The sequence below is a fragment of the Tamandua tetradactyla genome, chromosome 3 (genome assembly GCF_023851605.1).
Source record: "Tamandua tetradactyla isolate mTamTet1 chromosome 3, mTamTet1.pri, whole genome shotgun sequence".
Taxonomy (NCBI): domain Eukaryota; kingdom Metazoa; phylum Chordata; class Mammalia; order Pilosa; family Myrmecophagidae; genus Tamandua; species Tamandua tetradactyla.
The window spans coordinates 176,242,513-176,266,612 of NC_135329.1; the positions used below are offsets into that span (position 1 = coordinate 176,242,513).

General features: G+C 35.9%; 1 protein-coding gene and 1 long non-coding RNA gene across 5 annotated transcripts in view; one reads left to right on the forward strand and one right to left on the reverse strand.

The window, feature by feature from the left end:
* The window catches only part of LOC143677969 (uncharacterized), a 71,314-nt gene extending 60,082 nt beyond the window's left edge, over positions 1–11,232 (forward strand). Inside the window, exon 3 of the long non-coding RNA XR_013172997.1 lies at positions 10,949–11,232. This is a non-coding gene — a long non-coding RNA (uncharacterized LOC143677969). The remainder of the gene's footprint in view (positions 1–10,948) is intronic.
* On the reverse strand, positions 450–23,813 carry TMEM237 (transmembrane protein 237). 4 transcript variants are annotated; one of them, XM_077154711.1, is made up of 13 exons: positions 23,550–23,813; positions 19,940–19,971; positions 19,328–19,344; positions 18,355–18,411; positions 13,800–13,937; positions 11,792–11,918; positions 10,919–11,076; positions 8,291–8,414; positions 4,261–4,452; positions 3,658–3,731; positions 2,891–2,984; positions 1,954–2,075; positions 450–1,006 (listed from the first exon to the last, which is right to left on the reverse strand). In XM_077154711.1, exons 1-13 carry the CDS (start codon positions 23,589–23,591, stop codon positions 936–938), a joined length of 1,248 nt encoding a protein of 415 aa, XP_077010826.1. In that variant the 5' UTR covers positions 23,592–23,813; the 3' UTR covers positions 450–935. The 4 variants fall into 4 exon arrangements, with proteins under 4 accessions (XP_077010826.1, XP_077010827.1, XP_077010824.1 ...); XM_077154712.1 differs by lacking the exon at positions 23,550–23,813 and adding an exon at positions 22,906–23,035; XM_077154709.1 differs by lacking the exons at positions 19,328–19,344; positions 23,550–23,813 and adding an exon at positions 22,906–23,456.
* Between the last annotated feature and the right edge of the window lie 287 nt (positions 23,814–24,100).

Here is a 24,100-nt window from a genome sequence, read left to right on the forward strand (position 1 = left end):
CTTTAGTGTGGACACCCCTCCTCAACATGAAAAAATCAGAACAGGCATTGCCCAAAGATCCTTATAGACTGGGAGAAGAATTAAAGGAGGTGGAGGAGATAAAACAGAGAAAATGGGATTTAACAAATGAGTATGGCTGTTGAATTGCTATGAATATTCCTTCTAGCCTCCAGTGTTTTGGAGCAGTAGAAGGAAAAATCTGAGATGATGCAATGGTAACCTATGCCAAACTCTGCAATCTGTTTGGGAACTACTTGTTCAAGTGTGTTCTGAAAATTATTGCTTTTCTCTTTCTTTATTTTATATATACATTATACAATAAAAAAGTTGAAAAAAACCTTTCAAACAAAAAGATATATGTTCTTTGTAACAGCCAAGAAATGAAGCATCTTCCAAGCTAAACTATACTACAGTATAATTATAATATGATGCATAACCACCAAGCCAGTTTCAAAAGAGACAAATTTCATATTTCAATTTATTCAGTAAGGAGACATAAAAATTAAACAATAAAGGCATTTTTTTCCTTTACCCCATTCTCTGAATCTATATTTAAACCTGATAAACATTTTATAACACTAAGATTACGTTTTTTCCCTATATGCATGCTTTTTAAGATAATGATTATAAATGCAACTAATCTGAGACAATAGGAAAATAAATATTTTCACCTGCCTGTTTCTACCCCATTATCTCCTTTATTATTAAGATGATAAGGTTATTAAAATTAATGTTGGAATATAGTCAATACTATTTTAACATTTTCCATAATCTTGAGAAATTACTCAGTATCATATAATCAGAACATCAATTACAAATACAGATATATATATTATGTAAAAACACTTAAACCAAGACTGGGAAAATTTAAAATTTAAATTTAAAAATTAAAAATTTAAATACTGGGTCATTATTACACTAAAGGTGAGGTGATATTACAAAGGGGCTTTGATTCCTTTCTCTTTATCAGCAGGATATTCTTCCACATCAGAGGAGAACATCAACTCTAGGAGAGAAAATGAATAGATAATACTTAAATTGTTTCCCAATGCCTCAAAAAGAGTTTTATAACTTAGTTATAAACAGTTTCTTGAAATAGTGACATAATATTAAAATAAAAAGCCCTAAAGTACAAGAATTATTGATAGAGAAATCTGATTTAAAAAACAAACAAATGACAAATATCCAGGTTTTAGATTTTTAAATGCTCATGTTTTAAATTTATTAAAAGCCCCTGAAAAATAAAACATATGTTAAGGGAGACAGTTTAACAGATTTTACCAGGCAATTAAAGTCACTTACAGAACTCAGGAAGATTAAAGTCATTAAACAGCTAAATGATCTAATTCTATATAGATCATAATAATCTAAAATGTTGGGGACAGAAGTAGAAGAAGGGCTTGAAACCAACGCTGATGTGTGCCAAGATGTCTTAAATGTGTTATCGCACTTAAACACCATAACAACCCAACATGCTAGGCATTATTATCTTCATTTTAGATTTAATTTTTTTATCCACACAGAAACGAGCACAATATGTGCCAGGTAAAGAAGATAAGAATAATCCCCGTGAATGTGTGTCTGACACACAGGCCACAAAAATAAAGCATGATTTATTTCAAATTAAGATATACTTGCATCAAAAGGAGACTAATAAAAATGGAGAGCAAAGACTTTCCATAAATTATTTGAAGGATTTCAAGATAAGAGATACCTCTTAATATGCACAAGAGTCAAGGAAGCCCCTTTAATAAAGTAATTCCAGTCACCAGCTCTCCTAATACATTCCTCCTGACTTCTCTTGGCACTCTGCTTCACAGTTACTTATTCTTCTTGAGGTATTTTGTTTTAAATATATCTTTGTTATTGGAATATATTAAGTTATATTCACTGAAAGAAGACTTATCATCATCAAGAGTTCATGATGTTGTTAGACTATTTTTTCTTTCATACCTTCACTAAGATCCATGCCTGGTCTATAAGACAAAAAAAGCCAAGATAATCCAACCAGAAGAGCCACCACCAAATTCACCACAATCCACGGATGGAGAATCTGTTCCTCAATTGCTCCTGCCCTAAGGACACAGAAATACTCATTAGAACTGTCTTTATTTTGGTTCTATATCCAAATATATCTATTTTATGAACTTAAAAAAAATAAGTCCTCTACTATAGGAATAACAAATAAAGCATGAAATAAAATAATGATTTCTCTACAGAGTGCACTATATACATCATGGGAACAAGAGTTCAAAGGTTATCTGAACCCTAACTAGATCTGCTTGTACATTAACATAAATAGAAAATTTAGTATTCTCAAAACCTTTTCTAAAAATTTCCCTTCCAACTAATAGGGCGCTACTCTTCAATGAACTACCCTTTCCTTTCCTTCTTTCTTTACCATATATACCTAGTCACTCTCAAGAAGACTGTGAAACGGAACCACAGCCATCCTGTCAGCTTCATGGTTGCTCCCTGATCTGCAATTGCTGGCTGTCCCCAGTCTGCTCTCTTCCTAGCACTGCCTGGTTTTCTGAGTCTATCCCATCTACTCACTTTCATCACTGTTTTGGGATATTAAGCTCCCTGAGTTGGGGTGAGAGTGCAAGACTCCTCCAGTTCATCTTATAATGACTTATTTTAAAACGGTAACTTGAAGATCGAAAACAGATTTTTAAAAAGAAGACATTCATTGAAAATGCAGGTGCACATAATATACATTAACCAATGGAATTGGTATTTTCCTGACATGATTTTGGAAACAAAAACAGGGCTTTCCCAATGTTTATAGAAGAAAATATGTAAAAGCGTGGAAAGATACAGAGAAGTACCACTACTTCCACTGCTGCAGTTATTACCATCAATTGCTAGTGCTATTGTGAATTCTTACCAGAGGCTACCATTAACAGAAGAAGGTGTGTAAAGGTGGATTCTGTCACTTGTCATTTGTTGACTCAGGGATAGTATAAGAGCAGCAAAGTACACTGAGAAAAAAACAAACAAAATAACTAATAAATGTATTTTAACAACCCAGTTTATTTTAGAATTTATAGATCAAAAATAATTTGTACTTTAATGAATAATAATATAAAAGAAATTCATGTGGTCAATTTTAATAGATTAGACAGTTTAATATTATTTTTTAAGAATACAGGTGCAGAACAGGCTTTTGAGATACTTATTATTCATCATTAGAACTGACAAGAAGCTAAAAGATCATTGAAGAAATTAAATAACTTGCTCAAGAACATAAAACCAGTTTTACTAATATTCTCATATTTTAAACAAAATGTATTCCAAATGATCAGAAAGTATATAAAAGAGTGGTTATTGCTTAAAAGTCACACCAAGAAACTGTTTAATGTCAAGCAGAAAATAAGAAAAGCTAAAAATTCATTAGTATAGAACAAATTAAAACTTTACAAGTCACTTAACCTCAACTGAAAAATAATTCTTAATTCTAACAAAATTATGCTGACCATGCTTTTTAAATTACAAATTCTACATCTATAAATAATGTCTATACGTACCAATATTATTAACCCTTTTTTAAAACAAAAATTATATTTTTCCTGGTTCACAATTACAGTGTAAATCGAGTAATATATATATTATATATACTTATATATATAGTTACCAAATTGACTATTTACTCACAGAAAGATGCTAAAGCTGTTGGATCCAGGGTAAGAAAACTTCGGATAGCTACTGATGTTTTAGCAAAGTCAATCCTAGAAAATGCAAAAGCCTCTTGTCATAATGAAGATATAAACTTCTTACAAAATTTTACTCTTCTGACTGCAGTTTTTTCCTTCTCTATTCTAATAACTACCAAACATACTGTTATTCCTAAGCTTTAAGTAGCGAGAATTTGTACTTAATATACATGAAGGAATACCTTAAATACAAAGACCACAAAAAATATTTAACTATAAGGTTATTTTAGGCAGCATTCCTTTGGAGTTAAGAAGTTCTGAAGAAACAAACTTTATCTGCAAAACTTCATTAGCTTCTACTTCCTTCTATTATCCTTATCATTAGGCTATAATAAGTGTTGGTTTTTTTAATTTCTGATGCCAGATGGGTACCTGTTCACAATAATCCCATCTTCAAAAAAAAAACAGAAAGTGACTGACTTTTTTAAAAAATTCAAAATAATACTAAGATTCTATAATTCAATTTTCAAAACTATCAGTGATTTTGCTCAACATTTCCATCTAAAGAAAAATTAGAGGGGGTCTACAGTCACAACAGTCTTACCTATCAAAAGCTGAAATTGTACTTAGAGCCAAAAGCATGTAGAGAAGACTCTGGAATGGATATGCTAAAGTCTTGTATTGCTGCAGAAGGTTCGAGAGATTAGATAATTGATCTCCTGCTAGAACGTATATCACAACAATATTCCACACAGCACAGCCAGCCAAGAAGCCATGAGAAAAGAGACCAATCAACCTGATCAGAAAAGGGTTCAATTATTATACTTGAGTTACTATATTCAATTACTAAAGCAAAAAACTAAATGATTTTTCAAATCTATTTACATTTTAGAACAAAATTCAACATTTCATGGAAAGTAAAAATAAGAATTTTATTTTACTATAATGACAGAATGATTATTTAACTGATTGAGTGTTGAAAAAGTATACCTATAGGGAAGATGACAGAGTAGGAAGTTTCATGAACCAGTCACTTTACCAAAATAACAACTTCACTGGCAAGAAATGTCTAAGGCAAATATTTTGAAACTCTGCAGTTTCTGTACAGCCCCTGGACAAAGGGGCTGGTAAATTATGGTAAGTTCATGAATTTCACCCTTTCAGTAGCAGCTACCATCTTCTATCCCCCAACCATATCGTAGAGAGGAGTGGGAATGTAGTCCGGGATCCTAGCACAGCTTGCTGGTGCCAGGGTGGCTACAAGGACCAGTTACTCCTCCAAAATCCAGGAGTGTATGGTCTGATCAGCTACATCAGATCACTGGTAGACAGCTCTGATGGTGACCACTGTTATAACCATTGCCAAGCAAAAGCAGTAAAGGAGTCTTAAAGAGGCAGGACTTTTTTCTCTTTCTGTTTTCTCTTTCCATTCCCCAGCTCGGAGCAAAAATAATTTAGGATAGTCACAAACTGACGGCTCTAGACCACAACAACCTCAAAAACAAAAAAACAAACAAAAAAAACCTAACAAGCTCTGAACAATGGAAGAACCAGATTTCCAGAGTTATGACAACATAATACTCAAAATGTTCAGTTCACAACCAAAGAGTATAAAACATACAAAGAAAATGGAAAGTATGACCCATTCACAGGGAAAACAGAATCTGCTAGAAACCATCCCTAAGAAAGTTCATACACTGGAACTATTAGTCAAAGACTTTAATAGTCTTAAACATGTTCACTGAGCTAAAGGAATCAACATACAAAGATCTAAAGGAAATTATGAAAATGTCTGAACAAAATAAAGAGACGGCAAAGTAGTAAAAGGAACCAAACAGAAATTGTGGAGCTGCAAAGTACAGTATTAAAATGAACAACTCATTAGTCAGATTCACCAGCAGATGTGAACAAGAAGGATCAGTACACATGAAGGTAAGACAACTGAAAGTAGACAGTTAAAGAACAGAAAGAAATAACGAAGAAAAAATGAACAGACCCTAGGGACCTGTGGGACACCATCAAGCTTATCAACACAGGCATCAATGGAGTCTTAGAATGACAAAAGAGAGATAGGGTGCAGAAAAAGCATCTGAAGAAATAATGGCCAAAAACTTCCCAAAACCAATGAAAGAATGAATGTACACATCCAGGAAGTTTAATGAACTCCAAGCAAGATAGAATTTAAGATATCTACAAGAAATGCTATCACGAATTGTCAAAATCCAAGAGAAGGAGAGGATTTTGAAAGCAGGAAGAGAGAAGCGACTTGTCACATACAAGACCTCCCATCCCCAATAACATTAACATTAGATTTCTCATCAGAAACCATTAAGGCCAAAAAGAAGTAGGGGTGGGGGTGGGGGTAGTAGCATGTTTAAAGTACTTAAAAGAAAAAAACTGTCAACAAAGAATTCTTTATCTGGCAAAATTATCATTCAAAAATTAAGGAGAAATGAAGACACAGAGAAACAAAGAAGATTCATGACAAGAAGAACTGCCCTGAAAAAAATACTAAAGGGAGTCCATCAGGCTAATATAAAAGGACAATGGACAGTGATTAGAAGCCATAAGAAGAAATAAAAAGCACTGGTAATGGCAACTATATAATATAAAATTCTGTGTTATTGCACTTTTGGTTTGTAACTCCTTTATTCCCTCATATGACTTAACAGGTCAATGTGTAAAACAACATTCTAAGTCTATGTTAATGGGCATACAATGCATGAAGAGGTCATCTGAGGCAATAACAATAAAAAGGAGAAAGAAAGAAGATAAATAGAGAATTTGCATACTATTGAAACTTGGTTGACACTAGCCAAATTAGTTCATTATAAATGGTACTACCCTGCCAAATACAAAAAGGCAGTAATGAAGTAATCAAAACACTTTGATACTGGTATAAGGATAGACCTACAGACCAATGGAACAAAACTGAAAGTTCAGAGGTAAATTCACATATCTATGGCCAGTTGATTTTCAAAAAGGGTGCCGAATCCATTCAATGGGGAAAGAAAAGTCTCTTCAACAAACAATGCTGGAACAACTGCATATCTACATACAAAAGAATAAATGCGTACTTCTCCTACCTTTTACCAGATATAAAAATCAACCCAAAACAGATCAAAACCTAAAATGAGTCAATACTATAAAATTCTTACAAGAAAACATAGGGAGATAGCTTCAGGACTTTGTAGTAGGTAAAGAATTTTGTTGTGTGTACCAAAAGTACCAAAAGTACACACAACAAAATTAAAAAATAGATAAATAGGAATTCATCAAAATAAAAACCTTTTGTGTATCAAAGGACATCATCAAGAAAGCGTAAAAACAACCTAGAGAATGGGAGAAAATATTTGGAAGCCATATATCTAATAAGGATTTAATATACAAAATACACAATAACTTCTACAAATCAACTACAAAAAGACAACCTAATTTTAAAATGGGCCAAGGATTTGAATGAACATTTCTCCAGATAAGTTATTCAGATGGCCAATAAGTATATGAAAAGATGCTTACAAGTTCATTAGCCATTAAAGAACTGCAAATTAAAACTACAATGAGATACCACTTCAAACCCACTAGGATGGCTGTTTTTAAAAAACCGAAAATAAAAAGTGTTTGTGAGGATGTAGAGATACAGACACCCCCATATGTTGTTAGTGGTAAGGCAAAATGGAGCAGCTGCTGTGGAAAACTGTTTGACGGTTCCTCAGAAAGTTAAATATAGAATATGATATAGCAATTTCACTCCTAGGTATATACCCAAAAGAACTAAAAACAGGGTCTTGGACAGATATTGGTACACCAGTGTTCTTTATAGATTATTCATAATATCTAAAATGTGGAATCAACCCTGTCCATCAAGAGATGAATGGATATGGTAACAGAGTCCAGCAGGAGTTAGAAACAGGGTAAGATAATGGGTGATTGGAGCTGAAGGGATACAGACTGTGCAACAGGACTAGATACAAAAACTCAAAAATGGACAGCACAATAATACCTAATTGTAAAGTAATCATGTTAAAACACTGAATGAAGATGCATCTGAGCTATAGGTAAAAAAAAAAGAGATGAATGGATAAACATAGTATGGTATATAAATACAATGAAATATTTTTCAGCTGCAAAAAGAATTGAAATGTTGGCACATGCTACAACATGGATGAACCTTGAAGACATCATACTGAGTGAAATAAGCCAGACACAAAAGAACATATTGTATGATATCTCCTATGTGAAATACTTAGAATATAGCAAATTTATAGAGACAGAAAGCAGAATAGTGATTATCAGTGGTGGGCAGGTGGGAAGCATGGGAAGTTATTACTAAATGAGTATGAGCTATGGTTTGGGGTGACAAAAGTAGTCTGGAAATAGATAGTGGTAAAAGTTACATAGCATTGTGAATGCACTTAATGTCAAAGAATTGTCCACTTAAAATCGTTAGAATGATTTTTGTTATATGTATTTTGGCACAATTAAAACTAATTATTTAAAAAGTGTATATCTATCCACCTACCACCATTTTCAGTTGTGAATTCTGTTAATAGCATTGAATAACAAGGACTTCTTTTTTTAATTATGGAATTCAGTTAACATTTGCTTTAAATAAAGTCCAAAGAGGCAGCCACCTGAAAGTCCGGTGCACTGAAAGTGCAACATCTCTGGTTGTCCAGGAAGGCTTCATGTCCATTGACACATCTATGTTTTCTGTGGTCTTTATCAACTCTGAACGATCAGCGGCCTGGAATCGCCCTGTGACACATAGTACAATCATTAACAACTAGGCTTGCGACACATAGTACAATTATTAACAACTAGCAGGGAAGAATCCCAACAGCCCTTTTCATTACTTCATATTAAAGAACCCTCCCACTAGGACAAGATTTTGTGGCTTTTCCATCTAAAAATTCTCCTTGACTCAATCCCTATTTTAAAAGACTTTTTTTCTTTTGGTCACTTAAATATACTATTTTTTCATTTTTATGAAAACTAAGCATCAATGTACTTTCTTTTCAACCCAAAATAGATGTTAAAGCAAGTTTCAGAAATCAATTATATTTCATGAAATACAATCATGAACTTCCAATTCAGAATAAAGTCTAGAAGCCTTTACCAGGACATAGTATACAGAATTCTGAATTAGAGACTTTGGAAGTTTCAAAGTTTAAATGCCTACCCTATAAAGATAAGCCAATATTGAAAACTAAATTTCTTAAGTAAAGATGCTTGTGCATGCAGCATGGTCTGCTGGTTTGAAAGGATTTATGTACCCTAAAAAACCATGTACACTAAAAAAGTGGAGATGTGACTCACTCAAGAGTGGGTGTTAAACTGGATAAGGTAGAGATGCATCTCCACCCATTCCAGGTGGGTCTTGATTACTACTGGAATCCATAAAAGAGGAAACATTTTGGAGAAAGTAAGAGATTCTGAGAGAGCAGAGAAAGCTGCAGCACCATGAAGCATAGAGTCCATTAGGTAGTGACTTTTGGGGATAAAGAAGGAAAATGCCTCCTGGGGAGCTAGAGAGGAAGCTAGCAGATAATACCGTGTTCGCCATGTGCCTTTCCACTTGAGAGAGAAACCCTGAACTTCATCGGCCTTCCTGAATCAACGTATCTGTCCCTGGATGCCTTAGATTGGACATTTCTATAGACTTACTTTAATTGGGACATTTTCACAGCTAAAAACTGTTAACATATAGCTTATTAAATTACCCTTTTTAAAAGCCATTCCATTTCTGGTATATTACATTCTAGCAGCTAGCAAACTAGAACACATACAGCTTTTTGTGATAATAGAAAAGGAATGAGTCATTAAATAAATTTCTCTTAGTTAAATTCCTATGAAAAATGATCAGTTCTAGTGTTAGCAATGCAACATTTTGTGAGCAGGGCTTTATCTATTTTTTTACATGGGTAGGCACCAGGAAAAGAACCCAGGTCTCCAGCATGGCAGGTAAGAACTCTGCCACTGAGCCACTACTGTCCATCTGGGCTTTATCCTTTTTACTGTCCACAAATGGACCCCACAAACCAGGAAAGGTTCCATTTCAATTAACTTCATCAAACCTGGCTGTCAGGTATTTTGGAAGATGAAACACAGGGGTGCAAGACACAATTTTCTCTCAATAAAGATTTAAGGGCAGATACCTTAAATCACTAATGCTTTTTTACAGTCAGAGGAAATTTCTACACTTAAGAAAAGCAAGAATAATAATGAGGGTAGTGGGTGATATTGCTAGAAAATAGACTGGAGTAAATTAAATGACCATATGGTTTACTAGCAAAAGCACTTGACTACAAGTCATGAAACCTTGGCTTTAGCCTTAATTCTGTACTAACCAACTGTGAGACCCTAGGTAAGTCATTTAGTCTCTCTAGGTCACACGTTTCTCATGTGTAAAATAAACTCACTGCCCAAGAATTTTAAGATCCCTTAGATGTAACCTTATGGAATCAGTATTCTAAAGTAATTTACATAAAATCTAAACTTCAAATTTTAAGTACTAAACTTTATGTTTCAATTGATTCTACAGGCAGCATACCCAGTGTACCGATGGGAGTAGTACACGGTCCTTAAGATCACACTCTGACTAGGTTTTTCTAAAACATTGCAACCCAGTCTTATAACCGGTACATGGCATAAAATGTCAGAACTACTTTCCAAAAGAATCTATAGCTACCACGCTGTATTTCCTACTTAATATGGTAATAGCATGATACATTTTCTCTCCTTTATTTTTACTTGTAGAATTCATATCATCATTTGCCCTGCCACCACAACCACCACTGATGGCAGAAAACTAGGAAAGTAAAACAAAGTATTAAAGAAACAGGCAGTGGGGGTAGGAGAGATTTTTAAAAAGTCACCCATGATTCCTTAATATGGCATATTTCCTTATAGTCTTTTGTCCTATGCATTTTTCTATAGTTAAGATCAAACTGTATGTATGTGTGTATGTTCATTTTTAATTAGTACATTTTCATGAAATAAAAAAGTCCCTAAACATTATTTTTAATGGTGCAGAATATTTTATTGTAGAGATATACTATAACTTACTGAAATCATTCCCCTCCTGTTCTACCTTCAGGTTATTTCCAGTTTTTTATTCTCATGAAAAACAGTGTCATGATTAGCTATATGTATGAATTTTTGCCCATATGTCTGCTTATTTCCTTAATTCAGATTTCTAGAAGTATAATTCCTAGGTAATTTTTAAATAGCTCATATCCCAAAATAAGAAAACTACTTACGGCTTTTTTCCACAAATATTTTGCCTACAGGTTGGCTAATGCCAGTAGGTGCAGTGAATATAGACTGCTGCTCTGGGCTACTCTGCTCATCAGTAATTATGTCTTCATCTGCTACTCCTAGCTCATTGGTATACACTAATTCTGCTGGCTGAGTCTTCCTGTAATCAAGGAGAATGTAAAAAAATAAAGGATGATTATTGCATAGATTGTGAGGAGACCTGGACTTGGAATCAAGAAACTTGATTTTTACTCATGGATCTTTTAACTATAGTTCAGTGGATCTCAATTTTCTCATCTGGAAAATAAAGTTACAGAACTAGATTTTAAAGTTCCTTCCAAACATAAAATTATATGACTATACATAGACATTGATCACTATTTATAGGATCATTTTCAAATATAAATGGTATATAACTTCTGTATAATTCTTTACATTCCAAAGATTCTATTTCACTTAAGACAATTTCCTATGCTTAAATACAACAGTTTTATTTATTGTTGAAATAATCATAATTTTAATACTGTTACTACTTGAGAAAATAAATCATAATAGCCTATTTTATTAATATCTTCAATTTTTAAATACTTTTAACATTTTTTTGCTTCTTAAAATCTATTTAGGTTCTTCTTTTTTTTAGAGTCAGCTCCTAAGATTTTTTTGTTAGCAAAAAATTTTGCATTTGTTAGTGGTTTATTCTTTTCAAATTTACCATGAGATTGGTTTGACTGATATTTTTGTAACATTACATATCCTAGAGATAGACGGTTCCAAGTATTTAATAAGATTTAAAGAGAAAAACTACTGCTTGTGAACTCTGAATCAACCATCAGAATATCTCTGGAGAATCTTTAAGAGGACAAAAAAATTCTTACTTTTTCTTCTTTCGAGGTTTTTTAGTACCTGCCTCCCCTGCTGGCTCCACATCGATACCATTTTCACTTCGTAATAAGGATGGACTAGACAGCTTCTTTTGAGTAAAGGACGTCTCCAATTCTGTAACTAAAGTAAATTAAATTTTCAAATGACTCTAATGTTAACTAAAAAAAAGTCATGTGCAAGCAAGCCTTTTGTCAGACAAGAGAACGTGAAGAATTTTAACTAGGCCAAACATTTTTTCAACATCATCCAAATTTTTATTTTTTTAAAGATTTGCATCTCTAAACTCTCAACATAAAATTTGAAATGTAAATGCCAAACAAATATGGAGAAAATTAAGTAATTCCACAACTAGCTGTGCTGGTGTCCCCAAGACCACATCCAGGTTCAGTGATTTAATGGGAAGGACACACAGGACTCAGAAGTCATTATATTCATAGTTTTGATTTATTATAGTGAAAGAATCTAAAGCAAAATCATCAAAGAGAAAAAGTTCATGGGGAGAAGCTCAAAGGAAACCAAGTACAAGCTTCTAAGAGTCCTCTTCTAGTGGATTACATAGGACTCACTAATTCCTCCAGCAATTAGTTATGGCAACCTGTATGATTTTTCTATCAGAAAAATTCAATCAGAGACTCAGTACCCTAGGTTTTTATTGAGGGCTGGTCACATAGGCACCCTCTGAACAGCATGTACGAAAATTCCAGACTCCCAGAAGGAAAGTACAAATAGTAAGCCAACCCAATAATTTAGAGAAAGTTTTATGTCAGTGTGGGGAACTGTTTACTAGTCAATTTCCCAGTCATCAGCCAAAGGCCAACCTTGCAATCAGGTCTTTAGAAGCATAGCTATGTTAATTCTTCTCTATAGGCAGTAGGTTAAGCGAGTCCATGGAGTCTTCTTGTCTACCAGCTACTCTTCATATCTGGAAGTACAGGCTCTGACTCCCTGGGATGCTCTAAAGCCCTTGAAATTCTGTTTGAATAAAATACAACCTAGGCTGAAATATAACACAAGCTGTACAGCCTACCATGGTCACCCTGAACAAAACAAAATTTTGTTTAAAAACACAATTTTTTAAAAACCCAAATTAAGAAAGCTGGAAACTGCCAGGCTAGTATGGAGGTGATCTAGAACTTAGCTGCATTCTAAAGTTTCTAAAAATGGTCACACAATTTCTAAACACATTTTCAACAAATTATAAAGCTAGGCATTTGTAACCATCTCAATTTTCAAATTGTTTGCTTCTGACTTAACAATGTATTTCACTTCACTATTCCATTTCAATGCACTTTTAATGCAATACTTGGTTTCCACTTAATGGATAAAAATTTATCCAGTACCATAATGTTAAATATTTGAGTTACCATCAGTTTTTAGTCTTCTGAATAATAGTGTAGTTAATAGACTTTAATTATTATAGCTATTGAAGATATTTCTTGAGGATAGATTCCTAGAAGTCCTGACAGGCTGTATGAATTTATATTCCTGTCAGCAGTATATTAGTGTAACTATTTTTTATCAACACTGGATTTTATAATTTGAAAACATATTGCCACTTTGATAGAAAGAAAAGAAAAACCCAGTGCAATACTTTACTGAAAACAGTGCCTGGCACATAGCAATACTCAATAAATGCTGGCTGTTTCATTATATTGTTGTTAACACAGAATCTATCCTGTCCCCACTATTCTAAAATGTCCATTTCATCATATACTACGTTTTTAAATGCACTGAGATCTGCCTCTGAACTTTATGTTTAAATTCTGAATTTATGCCCCTCTTCTATAATCTATATACATATGATCTAAAATGCTTTTGATTTGACCCATTGGATTTACTCCAGTGATAAAGATTCTAAGCAAGAAAGAAAAAACATAACAAAACAAAACCACATACCTATGGGATATGGTTAAGGGGAAAAAAATGGAAGCAGGTAGGTTTTTGTTCACACCTCCAAAATCACAACTTCTTTCACAACTTAACCTTGATTTTTTCACATACCTAGAGGTAGTCTCGTCTTCTTTTGTCTGTTTTGGACTGGAAAGTCTGCATGTTCTATGGGTTCTTTAGCTGAACGTTCATTGTCCTCATACGGTCTACTAACAGCAGCCTGATCAAGGTCTTCCAAAGAGGCACTAGCTACAGACAAACAAAGTAGAAGAAAAAGGATAAATTGAGCAGAGAGCATTCACAGTGTTTTAAAATTTGGAACTTAGAGAACTAAAATGTTTCCTACACAATGACCCCTTCTTTTACAGAACTGATTGTGCCCCAACTCTTGATTTCTTTCCTCTACACCTGTAACTTTGGGCTTTAGTTGATAAAAGAAGAGAACAAGGAACACTGAAGAAGGCCTAGAAAGAACTGCAAAAGAAGATGGAAAGGAGCAGAAACTTGCTTCAGAATATTCATAATGTTAAAAAAGGTAAAAACATAATAGGGCAGGTGATGGTGGTGCAGTGGCAGGTTGTCTGCCAAGCTGGAAACCCAGTTTTGATTTCCGGTGCCTGCCCATGCAAAAAAAAAAAAAAAACCTAATAGGAACTGCTGCTACAGAGAACTCTCATCTCTCATACCTTAATAATTTTTAATCAGTCTCTGTAAAGTTTAGTCATCAATAATATATCATAAAGGCATCATGAATAATTGGAGTTAGATAATTTATAAAGCCATTCATTTGGTCATTCATTCATTGCAACTCCTCCCCTCATCAAGTCTTTCAACAGAATTTCAACACATTTTGGCAGATTTGAATTTTACTTGAATATTCCCTTCCCTATCTTTTCTTACAAAAGAGGAAATTTAAGTGTATTATTAACAAACATTTGAATAGATGTTCAGCTTCACTAGTTATAGGAGAAGTGCAAACTAAAATAAGCAACTTCTTACCCACAAAAGTGACAAAATAAATTTACAGATTGATATTGTCTAATGTTGTCAAGGATTTAGAAAATGTGGCGCACTTAAACTCTGTTGGCAGCAAGACAATAAGCAAAGCTACCTTGAAGGCAATTTAGCAAAAGCTATCATATTAATAATGTACATATCCTTTACCTAGTAATTCCCTTGCTAGCAATGCAATCTACAGAAATACCTCTTCTTCTCCACCACACACTATTTTAAGTAGAAGAACTACAACACTGTAGGAGTGAAAAATTAGAAATCATCTAAGTGACAAACTCATCAGTGATTACGGTACATTCTTACAATGTAATACTATGAAATCACTGTTTCAAGATGATATAGAACTGATAAGCAAAGTTGGTACATATATAATTACTTTTAGATGTAAGAAAAAACAGTATCAACTACTGGAGTCTTTTGAGCATTTATGTGTAAATGAATGGAAGAGGACATGAAAGAAAAGCGCCAATAAACAAGTGGTGATCTCTAGGAAGAAGCAGGGAATGAACAACTATAGAAGAAAAGGAAAAAGGAGTACTTTTAACATTTGCTCTGGATATTTCTGAATTATTTGGATCTTTTACAAAAAGTTCATTTGCATATTGTGTCATTTGCATATTAATTACTTACCAGTAAAAGATATGGAGTAGCATATAAAGAACCAAAAGTCAGGCAACAAGATAATCACCCTCTAAATAATTAACTGTCCTTTACTGTATCTTTGCCTGCAACTATAATAAGAATTGTATTTACAAAACACTTTTATAGCACATTATGAATCACAATAAATTTAGTGCTGGGTATACCAAATAAATTCTAGCAGAATTCAAATTATCTTTTTACTACATCTCTACGTATAGATCAAGATATTATCAAACCTTAGACTTCAAATTAACGTAATCTTGATGACTAAAATATAAAACTCAGCCACAAACCAAAGTTGAGTTCAAATATCTTTATTTTGCATATCATCTACTGGCAAACACTACATTACAAAAAGAAGTATATGCTAAACATTTAACTGACTTATATGCTTAGGAAACATGGTATTATATTATGGTATTATTTAAGAAGGAATACTCTTTGACTAAATATAGTATTTATTGTCAGATCTAAAAATCATACAGTAGTCAGAAATGCTACCCCAATATCTTTTAAGCCTAAAAACAAATATCCAATGCAAATTCACAGAGCCAGAAATTAGAATACAGGTCACCAAAGGAAAGGGGTACAGTTAGGATTGGGGAGTTAAAACTTAATTGGTACAGAGTTTCTGTTTGGGGTGAAGGAAGAGTTTTGGCGATGGATGGTGATAATGGTAGCACAATATTGTGACTGTAACTAACATACTGAACTGTACACTTGAAAGTGGTTAACACAGGAAATTTTATTTTGTATATATGCTACCAGAATAAAATTTAGAAACAACAACCATAGACCCATACAACACAAAGAATGAATCCTAATGAAAACTACGGACTTATATAGTTAATATAATAATATTGATATATCAACTGTAACAAAGGTACCAAACTAATGCAAAATGCTAATAACAAGGAAAACTGTACGTGGTTAGCAGGACCACATATATGTGAACCCCATACTTTGCGCATGATTTTTCTGTAAACTTACATCTGCTAAAATAAAATATAAAATAAAATAAATATTCACCTTAATCATTTTTCCTATAGCCGCTTTTCCAGAAACAAAATATATATAAAGTATGAAAATGTAGTAATTATCTCAGAAACAAACATACTGACCTAATTAAAAATAGCTTGCAATCTTTATTATGAATATATCCAAACCACACAGAAAGAGTACATTACATCATAAAAACAGACTTTCTTCCTTTACAAAACAGCATTAAAATGGGGTGAAGAAAAAATTTCAAATGCCTGGACTTCAAAACTTTAAGTATAAATCAAAACAATTTTTATAAAAGCCTGGAAATATTTATCCCCCTTTCTGTTTAGAGTACTGAATTTTTTTTTCCTTCTTTTTACAAAAAGGAAGCACAGGCAGTCAGGTTAGATTCACGCCTCTGTTCACCCCACTCTGTCTCAATTGCATCCTCTACCTGTGACCTTTTTAAATATGTACATGTGTCTGAGTATATTTCTAGAGTCTGGCATTTCAGTGAGTATCTTTATAAATGTAAATCTCTTTTGCACCTCTTTTTTTTTTTTCGGTCTGTGTCTATGAGTCTCTCTCTGCATCCATCTCCATTTCTTTCTTTTTCTCCACCTACCATCTATTCTTCCACTTGGTAGGCCATGATAAGCCCATATGGGTTGTGATGGTGTGAAACTGTTATGCTTTTTAACCCTCATTCAATATTGCTGGGTGAGACCTTTTTTATTACTTTCAAGGAGATGTAACTCGCCCAATTGTGGGCGGTAACTTTTGATTAGATGGCTTTCATGGAGATGCATCTCTACCCATTCAAGCTGGGGTTGCTTACTGGAGCCCTTTAAGAGAAAACCATTTTAGAAAAAGCTTAGAACCAACAGAGCCCACACAGGCAGAGAATTTTGGACATGCAGAAGGAAAATGCCCCTGGGAAAGCCATATGGAATGAGAGAAAGCTAGCAGACATTGCCATGTCCCCTCCCAACTGAGAGAGAAACCCCAAACTTCACTGGCCCTTTCTTTGGAGTTAAGATATCTTTGTCTGGATGCCTTAATTTGGACATTTTCAAGGCCTTAAAACTGTAAACTTGCAACTTAATAAATTCCCTTTTTAAAAGCCATTTGTTTCTGGTATATTACATTCTGTCAGCTTACAAACTAAAACCTGAGTTTTAACCAAGTATAAGATATGTTCAGCTATGAGCTTTAAGAAACACTATTCAGCAGTGGTAGTCATGACCACTGAGAGTGAGGGAAACCTAGATGCAGACAGCCCAGTTGGAAGCAACCCCAATTGCTCAGGTGAGAAGAGAAAGGGAGCTAAATTAATACAGCTGTGATGGTGGAAAGGAAAAAGAAAAAGAGACAAATGAGATAACAGAGAAGACAAACTTACGAGGTCTGAAGTCAAAGGTAAAGTAAAGGAACTGGGAGCATGAGAGTTCCATTAAGAGAAATTAGTAAGTAGTAAAAACTGATTCATAATTGTGATGATGAGTTCTGGACATGCTGAGTTCGAGATACTGCTGGAACATCAGAACCATCAGTAGATAACTAGAACAAAAAGGAGTTTATTAAACCTGCTCATTATTGTATGATGTGACCCTGCCTTCAAACTCATGTGCTAATGTAGAAGTTCTCTGACTGAAATAAAGTTTCTTTAAATCTAGTATCCTTTTCCAAGTTCTGGAACCAATCATATCTTAAGATAACTTATGTTTGTCTTAATATAAGAAAAGCATCTCTTCAGGTTATCCAGAGATAAAAGACCTCAAAGAATCTGAAAACACTGTGGAAATAAGAGCCTAGGTGGCACAACCCTTTATTTCATAAATGCTTCTAGAAACTCAACAGGTTGCCCCACTGCCTAGTCCCTCACTACCACCAGGAATCCTACTGCTTCAACTACCTCATGGCATTAATACTATCATCAACACAACAATGACTGCTGGGGCCTTCCCGCTGAGGGATGTTTATCTCGCCTGAGGTCCTGGGTCCCACACAACAAAGAACAACTTACCTAGTGTGCTTTTTGGTCTGAGCTTCTTTTTCTTAGGACGATTAGGTGGTATATCATCTATAAAACAGAAAAAAAAAAAAAAAAGCCTGGCTAAAAATCAGCACAAAAACAATCGGAAGAGAACTTTTGGTAAGGAAGGCTTTTCTGGTTCTTTCCTAGGTCAATCCAACTTCCCTACACATTAGAGGAAGAAGGTAAGAAATTAATACGGTCAAATAGTGCCCATAGTGTGGTACTGGTAGCACAGTGCGGTCAGCAAAGTTAAAAACTGTGACGGAGAGAGTGGGCCCACCAAATACTCCATCTGTTCCCAGTCCTTTACACACCGGTGTGGCCTATGATTGGTCTGGCCAATAGGCTATGAGCAAAAGTGACCTGTGTCATTTTGGGGCCAAAACCTTTAAGGAGCCAGTACGTAAACTTCCAGCTTTCTCCCCTTATTATGGCACCTGAGGAGGGCTTATGTTAAGATAGCAGAGCCACAGGACAGAAGTAGCCTGTATCATTAAATCACTAGTAAAGAAATAGTAAAGGACAATTGCTCTGGAGAGTTGCCTCAACCCCTAGTGGACTTTGTATAAACCAAAAAGAAGCCTGTGTGATAATAAGTCACTGAGATTTGGCAGTTGTTACCATGGCACAACTTAGCCTGTCCTGACTAAATGAGACAAATTGAAGGTGCAGTCTCCACAAACAGAGCTATAAAACTAGCCAAAAGTCAAACTCCAGGTGACCCCATTCAGAGATAAAGTGATTTTATATCTGGAAGGTCACCTAGTGTCATTTATCAACCATCATTTAAAAATGGCAGTCATGAGAGATTATGATGACAAAAGTATATTGTTTGGACAAAAGGTACTTAATAATATTATACCATTCAGATACAATTTTATAGAAACACTGAAGTATCACTAACTGTTGAACACCAGATACTATACTTAGAAAGTTTTACATTATCAGTGAACTAACTCACCTTGAACAGCCCTTTCACTTGACACCGACCAAATTTAATCAGCAAGACAAAGACAAAAAAAAATAAAACTCTATTAATTACAAATCTATTATGTTGTCAGACTGAAAACTGGCATAAATCATACACATTCAAAATAAATTAAGCATTCACATAATGTCATCTAGTTTACACACTAGCCTCTACTTAGAAATAATAAGCTGTTTAACAAGACTGCTCATAAAATAACCCCAATATTTATGAGCCCATATATATATTCCCTACTGTCTACTAGTAATGTAGACTAAGCAAATTAGGAACACTTATTTTGTCAATGATTGAAACTAGTTTAAACTCTGAGGAAGCTATTCGAGAGAACAAAAGAGAATCCAAATTCTGATAAAATATTCAGAGTGAATCCATTATCCTATTATGTTAACATTCAGGCTTGTAAACAGAACACTCAGAGATTATCCACCTTTAAAATTTTAGAAAGCCTCTTCCTAAAATATTTAGGAAGTCTTTTTTTAAATCATTATACTTTTGCAATGGTGCTAGTCAACAGTCAACTTTTTTTACTTTATTCATTTTGCACTTTTAAAGCTCAATAATGAAATTACTGTAAATCAGTTTTACCTTGGCACAGGTGGAAGGGCTCGTGGAGGACGCTGGAGAAAAAAAACAGAAAACCACTTGTAAGTAAAGTGTACATCATCTTTACTTCATGTATCTTAACACCATAAAAGCCATTCTTTAAAAAGCTGTTGTTCAAACATGACAGAAAAATGCAATGAATGAGACTAGCATCTTCAAATCTTTTGCTGGTTTACTGTTTGTCAGTACTACCTGAAGGGTACCAATGAAAATTACTGGACTATTTTAAATTTGTTCTACCATTTCTAAATGCATTGGAGATTCGCTAATGATCAAAACAAAGAATCCTGCTTTCAGGGACTTACATTCTGTGATTTTAAGAATTAGAAGACAAAAATAAAATTAAAGATTAATGTAATAGTGAAAGAGGAAGGCTGTGTAACGTAGCTTTAGGCAGGGAACATCTCTGTGAGATATTTGAGCTGAGACCTGAGTGAGGAAGGAACAAACAGTGGAGAGCAAATGCAAAGGTTTTCAGAGAGACTAGGCTTGGAGTGTTCCAGGTTTAAAAAAAAGCCAGCAAGGCTACAGCATTTACCAATGAGAGGAAGGCAAGGGCCAGATTCATCAGGGTCTTTTAAACCAAGAGGAATCCTCTGAGTTTTGTTTTAATTCAGTGGGAAACCAAAGGAAATCTATAGTGATAGAGTAATTTTTAAAAGATCACTATGAATTTAACTTGAAGTACGGATTTTAGGGCAGCAAGAACAACCACCACAAAAAAGTTAAAAACCTAAATGCTCCTTTACGTGAATAGGAAAATTTGTGTTTGCAATTCAGAAAGCATTACAGTTAAGAAGCATTCTGGAATCATTCAAAATAAAATACTAAACACTGAATGAAGCTGGATATGAAAATGATAGAGGGAGGAGGGGCATAAATGAAATCAGAAAGAAAGATAGACGATAAAGATTGAGATGGTATAATCTAGGAATGCCTAGAGTGTATAATGATAGTGACTAAATGTACAAATTTTAAAAATGTTTTTGCAAGAGGAAGAACAAAGGAATGTCATTACTGGAGGGTGCTGAAAATAGATGGTAATTAATATATTAAAATTTCAACTTATGTGTGAAACTAAAGCAAAAAATGTTTCTTTGGTACAAAATTTATATTTTGACTGGTACATTTCCTAATATAACTTATGTAGATAGCTTGGTTGAACACCATAAGTACATGGAACCTTGGGTAGGACATGAGATTTTGTTGGTTCGTCCAGAGTGATGACCAGATGAATCCCAGAGTGATTTGATCAGTGAGTGGAAAAGTATTTGCAAAGTCCCCTTCAGGGAATGGTGAGAATGGGGGAAAATTCAACCTCCCCAAGTTGAATTCTTGATATTCTCACAAGCAGTATGGACAACCAAAGCTATAGGCTGAGCCCCCAGTCTTGGGGTTTGTTCACATGAAACTTAACCCCACAAAGGATAGGTCAAGCCTACTTAAAATTATGCCTAAGAGCCACCCCCAAGAGAGCCTCTTTTGTTGCTCAGATGTGGCCTCTCTCTCCAGCCAACACAACAAGCAAACTCACCACCCTCCCCCTCTCTACGTGGGACATGACTCCCAGGGGTGTGGACCTTCCTGGCAACGTGGGACAGAGATCCTGGAATGAGCTGAGACTCAGCATCAAGGGACTGAGAAAAACCCTAGAATGAGCTGAGAATTAACATCAAGGGATTGAGAGAACCTTCTCCACCAAAAGGGGGAAGAGTGAAATGAGACTGTCAATGGCTGAGAGATTCCAGAGTTCAGAGGCTATCCTGGAGGTTATTCTTAAGCATTAAGTAGATATCACCTTGATATTCAAGATGTAATGGAGAGGCTGGAGGGAACTGCCTGAAAATGTAGAGCTGTGTTCCAGTAGCCATGTTTCTTGATGATGATTGAACAATGATATAGCTTTCACAATTTGACTGTGATTGTGAAAACCATGTGTCTGATGCTCCTTTTATCTACCTTGTCAACAGACAAGTAGAACGTATAGAATAATAAACAATGGGGGAACAAATGTTAAAATAAATTTAGTTTGAAATGCTAGTGATCAATGAAAGGGAGGGGTAAGAGGTATGGTATATATAATTTTTTTCTTTTTTCATTTTATTTCTTTCTCTGTTGTCTTTTTATTTCTTTTTCTGAATTGATGCAAATGTTCTAAGAAATGATCATGATGATGACTATGCAACTATGTGATGATATTGTGAATTACTGATTATATATGTAGAACGGAATGATATGCTTAGAATGTTTCCTTTGTCATATTTTTAAAAATTAATTTAAAAATTAAAAAAAAAATACTAACAAGATAGGCTTAGAAATCAGCTTACCACTCCAAAAATCTCATGCTGCTTTTAAAGGACATTGATGCTAAAGGATTAAATTTTATCATACAGACAGAAAGTAGATTACAGGTTACCAAGGGAGGGGGGATGGGAAATCACTGCTTAATGGATTAATGAATACCCAGTCTGCTTGAGTTAATGAAAAAGTTTTAGTAATAGATTGTGGTGATGATGGCACAGTATTGTGGATGTAACTTGAACATTAGTATCACTGAAGTGTACACAAAGTAAGTGATTAAAATGTTAACAAAAATAAAAACTGTTAAATGTTAGACACTTGTTTGTTCCATTTAGCTGTCGTCCAACAGTATACTAATTCAAACGCTATAAGGTTAGGCAAACCGTCTTAATGTACAGCAGTCAGAATTACAACTTAAAAAAAGGGTAATCAGACGGATGCGCCTTTGTTCTGAAGATGCCGTGGACCGCGTTCTATCTAAGAACCCAGTTCAAACGTTAACTCCTCCCTTCAAAAGTCCCGCAAAAATGACGTTTCACCCATCTAGAAATCCAAGTAAGTTTTTAGTAAGCCCTTAAAACACACGTCGCCTCAACTGAACACAGAATTTTCACGATTCAAATAAATAAAAGTAACTGTCTCACGACCTGCTTCCTTCCCATCCTAAACCCGAGCGCCCTGCCCTGCGCGCAGCCGCAGTTCCCTGGCTGCCCGGCACCGGCTCCGCCCGCGGCCTCCTGGGGCGGGGTGGGAGCGAGGAGGAGAGCCTGCACCTGGTCCGACCCCTCCAGTCCGCCCAGGCGGAAAAAGGGGCTCGAGGAGGAGGTTCACGTGCCGGGCCAAGCCGCTGCGACAGGCGTGAAGCAACAGTCACGGTTTTTCCCGTGGTTTCCTGAGTAGTTGCGGTCATTTCTTTGGGGCACGTGAGGGAAGATCATGATGAAAAGTCTCCGTGCGCAAACAGCCCTGTCTTTCCGGGGCAGCCGAAAGCCCTCGCGGAGGAGCGGTAAGATAGGCCTCAGCTGAAGCGCGGAAACCGCGAATAAATGCGGCGGTGTCATGACAACGCGGGCGCTCGGGCCCCTGGGAGCTTCTCGCGGGGCTCCGGGAGTGTGGTCCGGCCTCCTCCCCAATCTTATCAGCCCGGGAGGGGCAAATACGCGAACCCTGGGGGCTGGGCCCTCGCTTCCCGGCCCCCGTCCGCGGGCGTTGGCCCGCCCCCGGGCGGCTGCTGGGTTAGGGCGCCCCCCACCCCGCCGCCTCCAGCGGCCGACGCGCCCTCCCCGCTCACCGGGACGTTCTCCGCCAGCCGGGGCTCCGACTCGGGCCTCATGCTGCTCTTCCTCCGCGGGCTCTGCTGGCAAAACCGCCGTGGGGCCAAGCCCGATTCCCCGCAACTCTGCAGCCTCCGGGACCTGAGGGAGGCGGGGGCTCCGGGCGCTCCTGACTAGGCCGCCGCCCGGGAAGCAGGATTTCCTACCCGTCTCTGCTGGGCCTGGCTCTGCCTTCCGCGGTGGCGGGATTAGGGACGACACTCTCCCTTTGTCTCCCTCCCCATACCGCCCCCCCCCACACACACACACCCCGGCGCACAGTTTCAGGGCGTGTGTGTGTGTGTGTGTGTGGAGATACAGGCAATCCCCCCCCTTTGTGTGTGTGTGTGTGTGTGTGTGTGTGTGTGTAGATACAGGCAATCCCCCCCTGTGTGTGTGTGGAGATACAGGCAATCCCCCCCTGTGTGTGTGTGTGTGTGTGTGTGTGTGTGTGTGTGTGTGTGGAGATACAGGCAATCCCCCCCCCCTTTTTTTTCTCCAGCTGTTTATCTTCCACTTCAAAATTGTG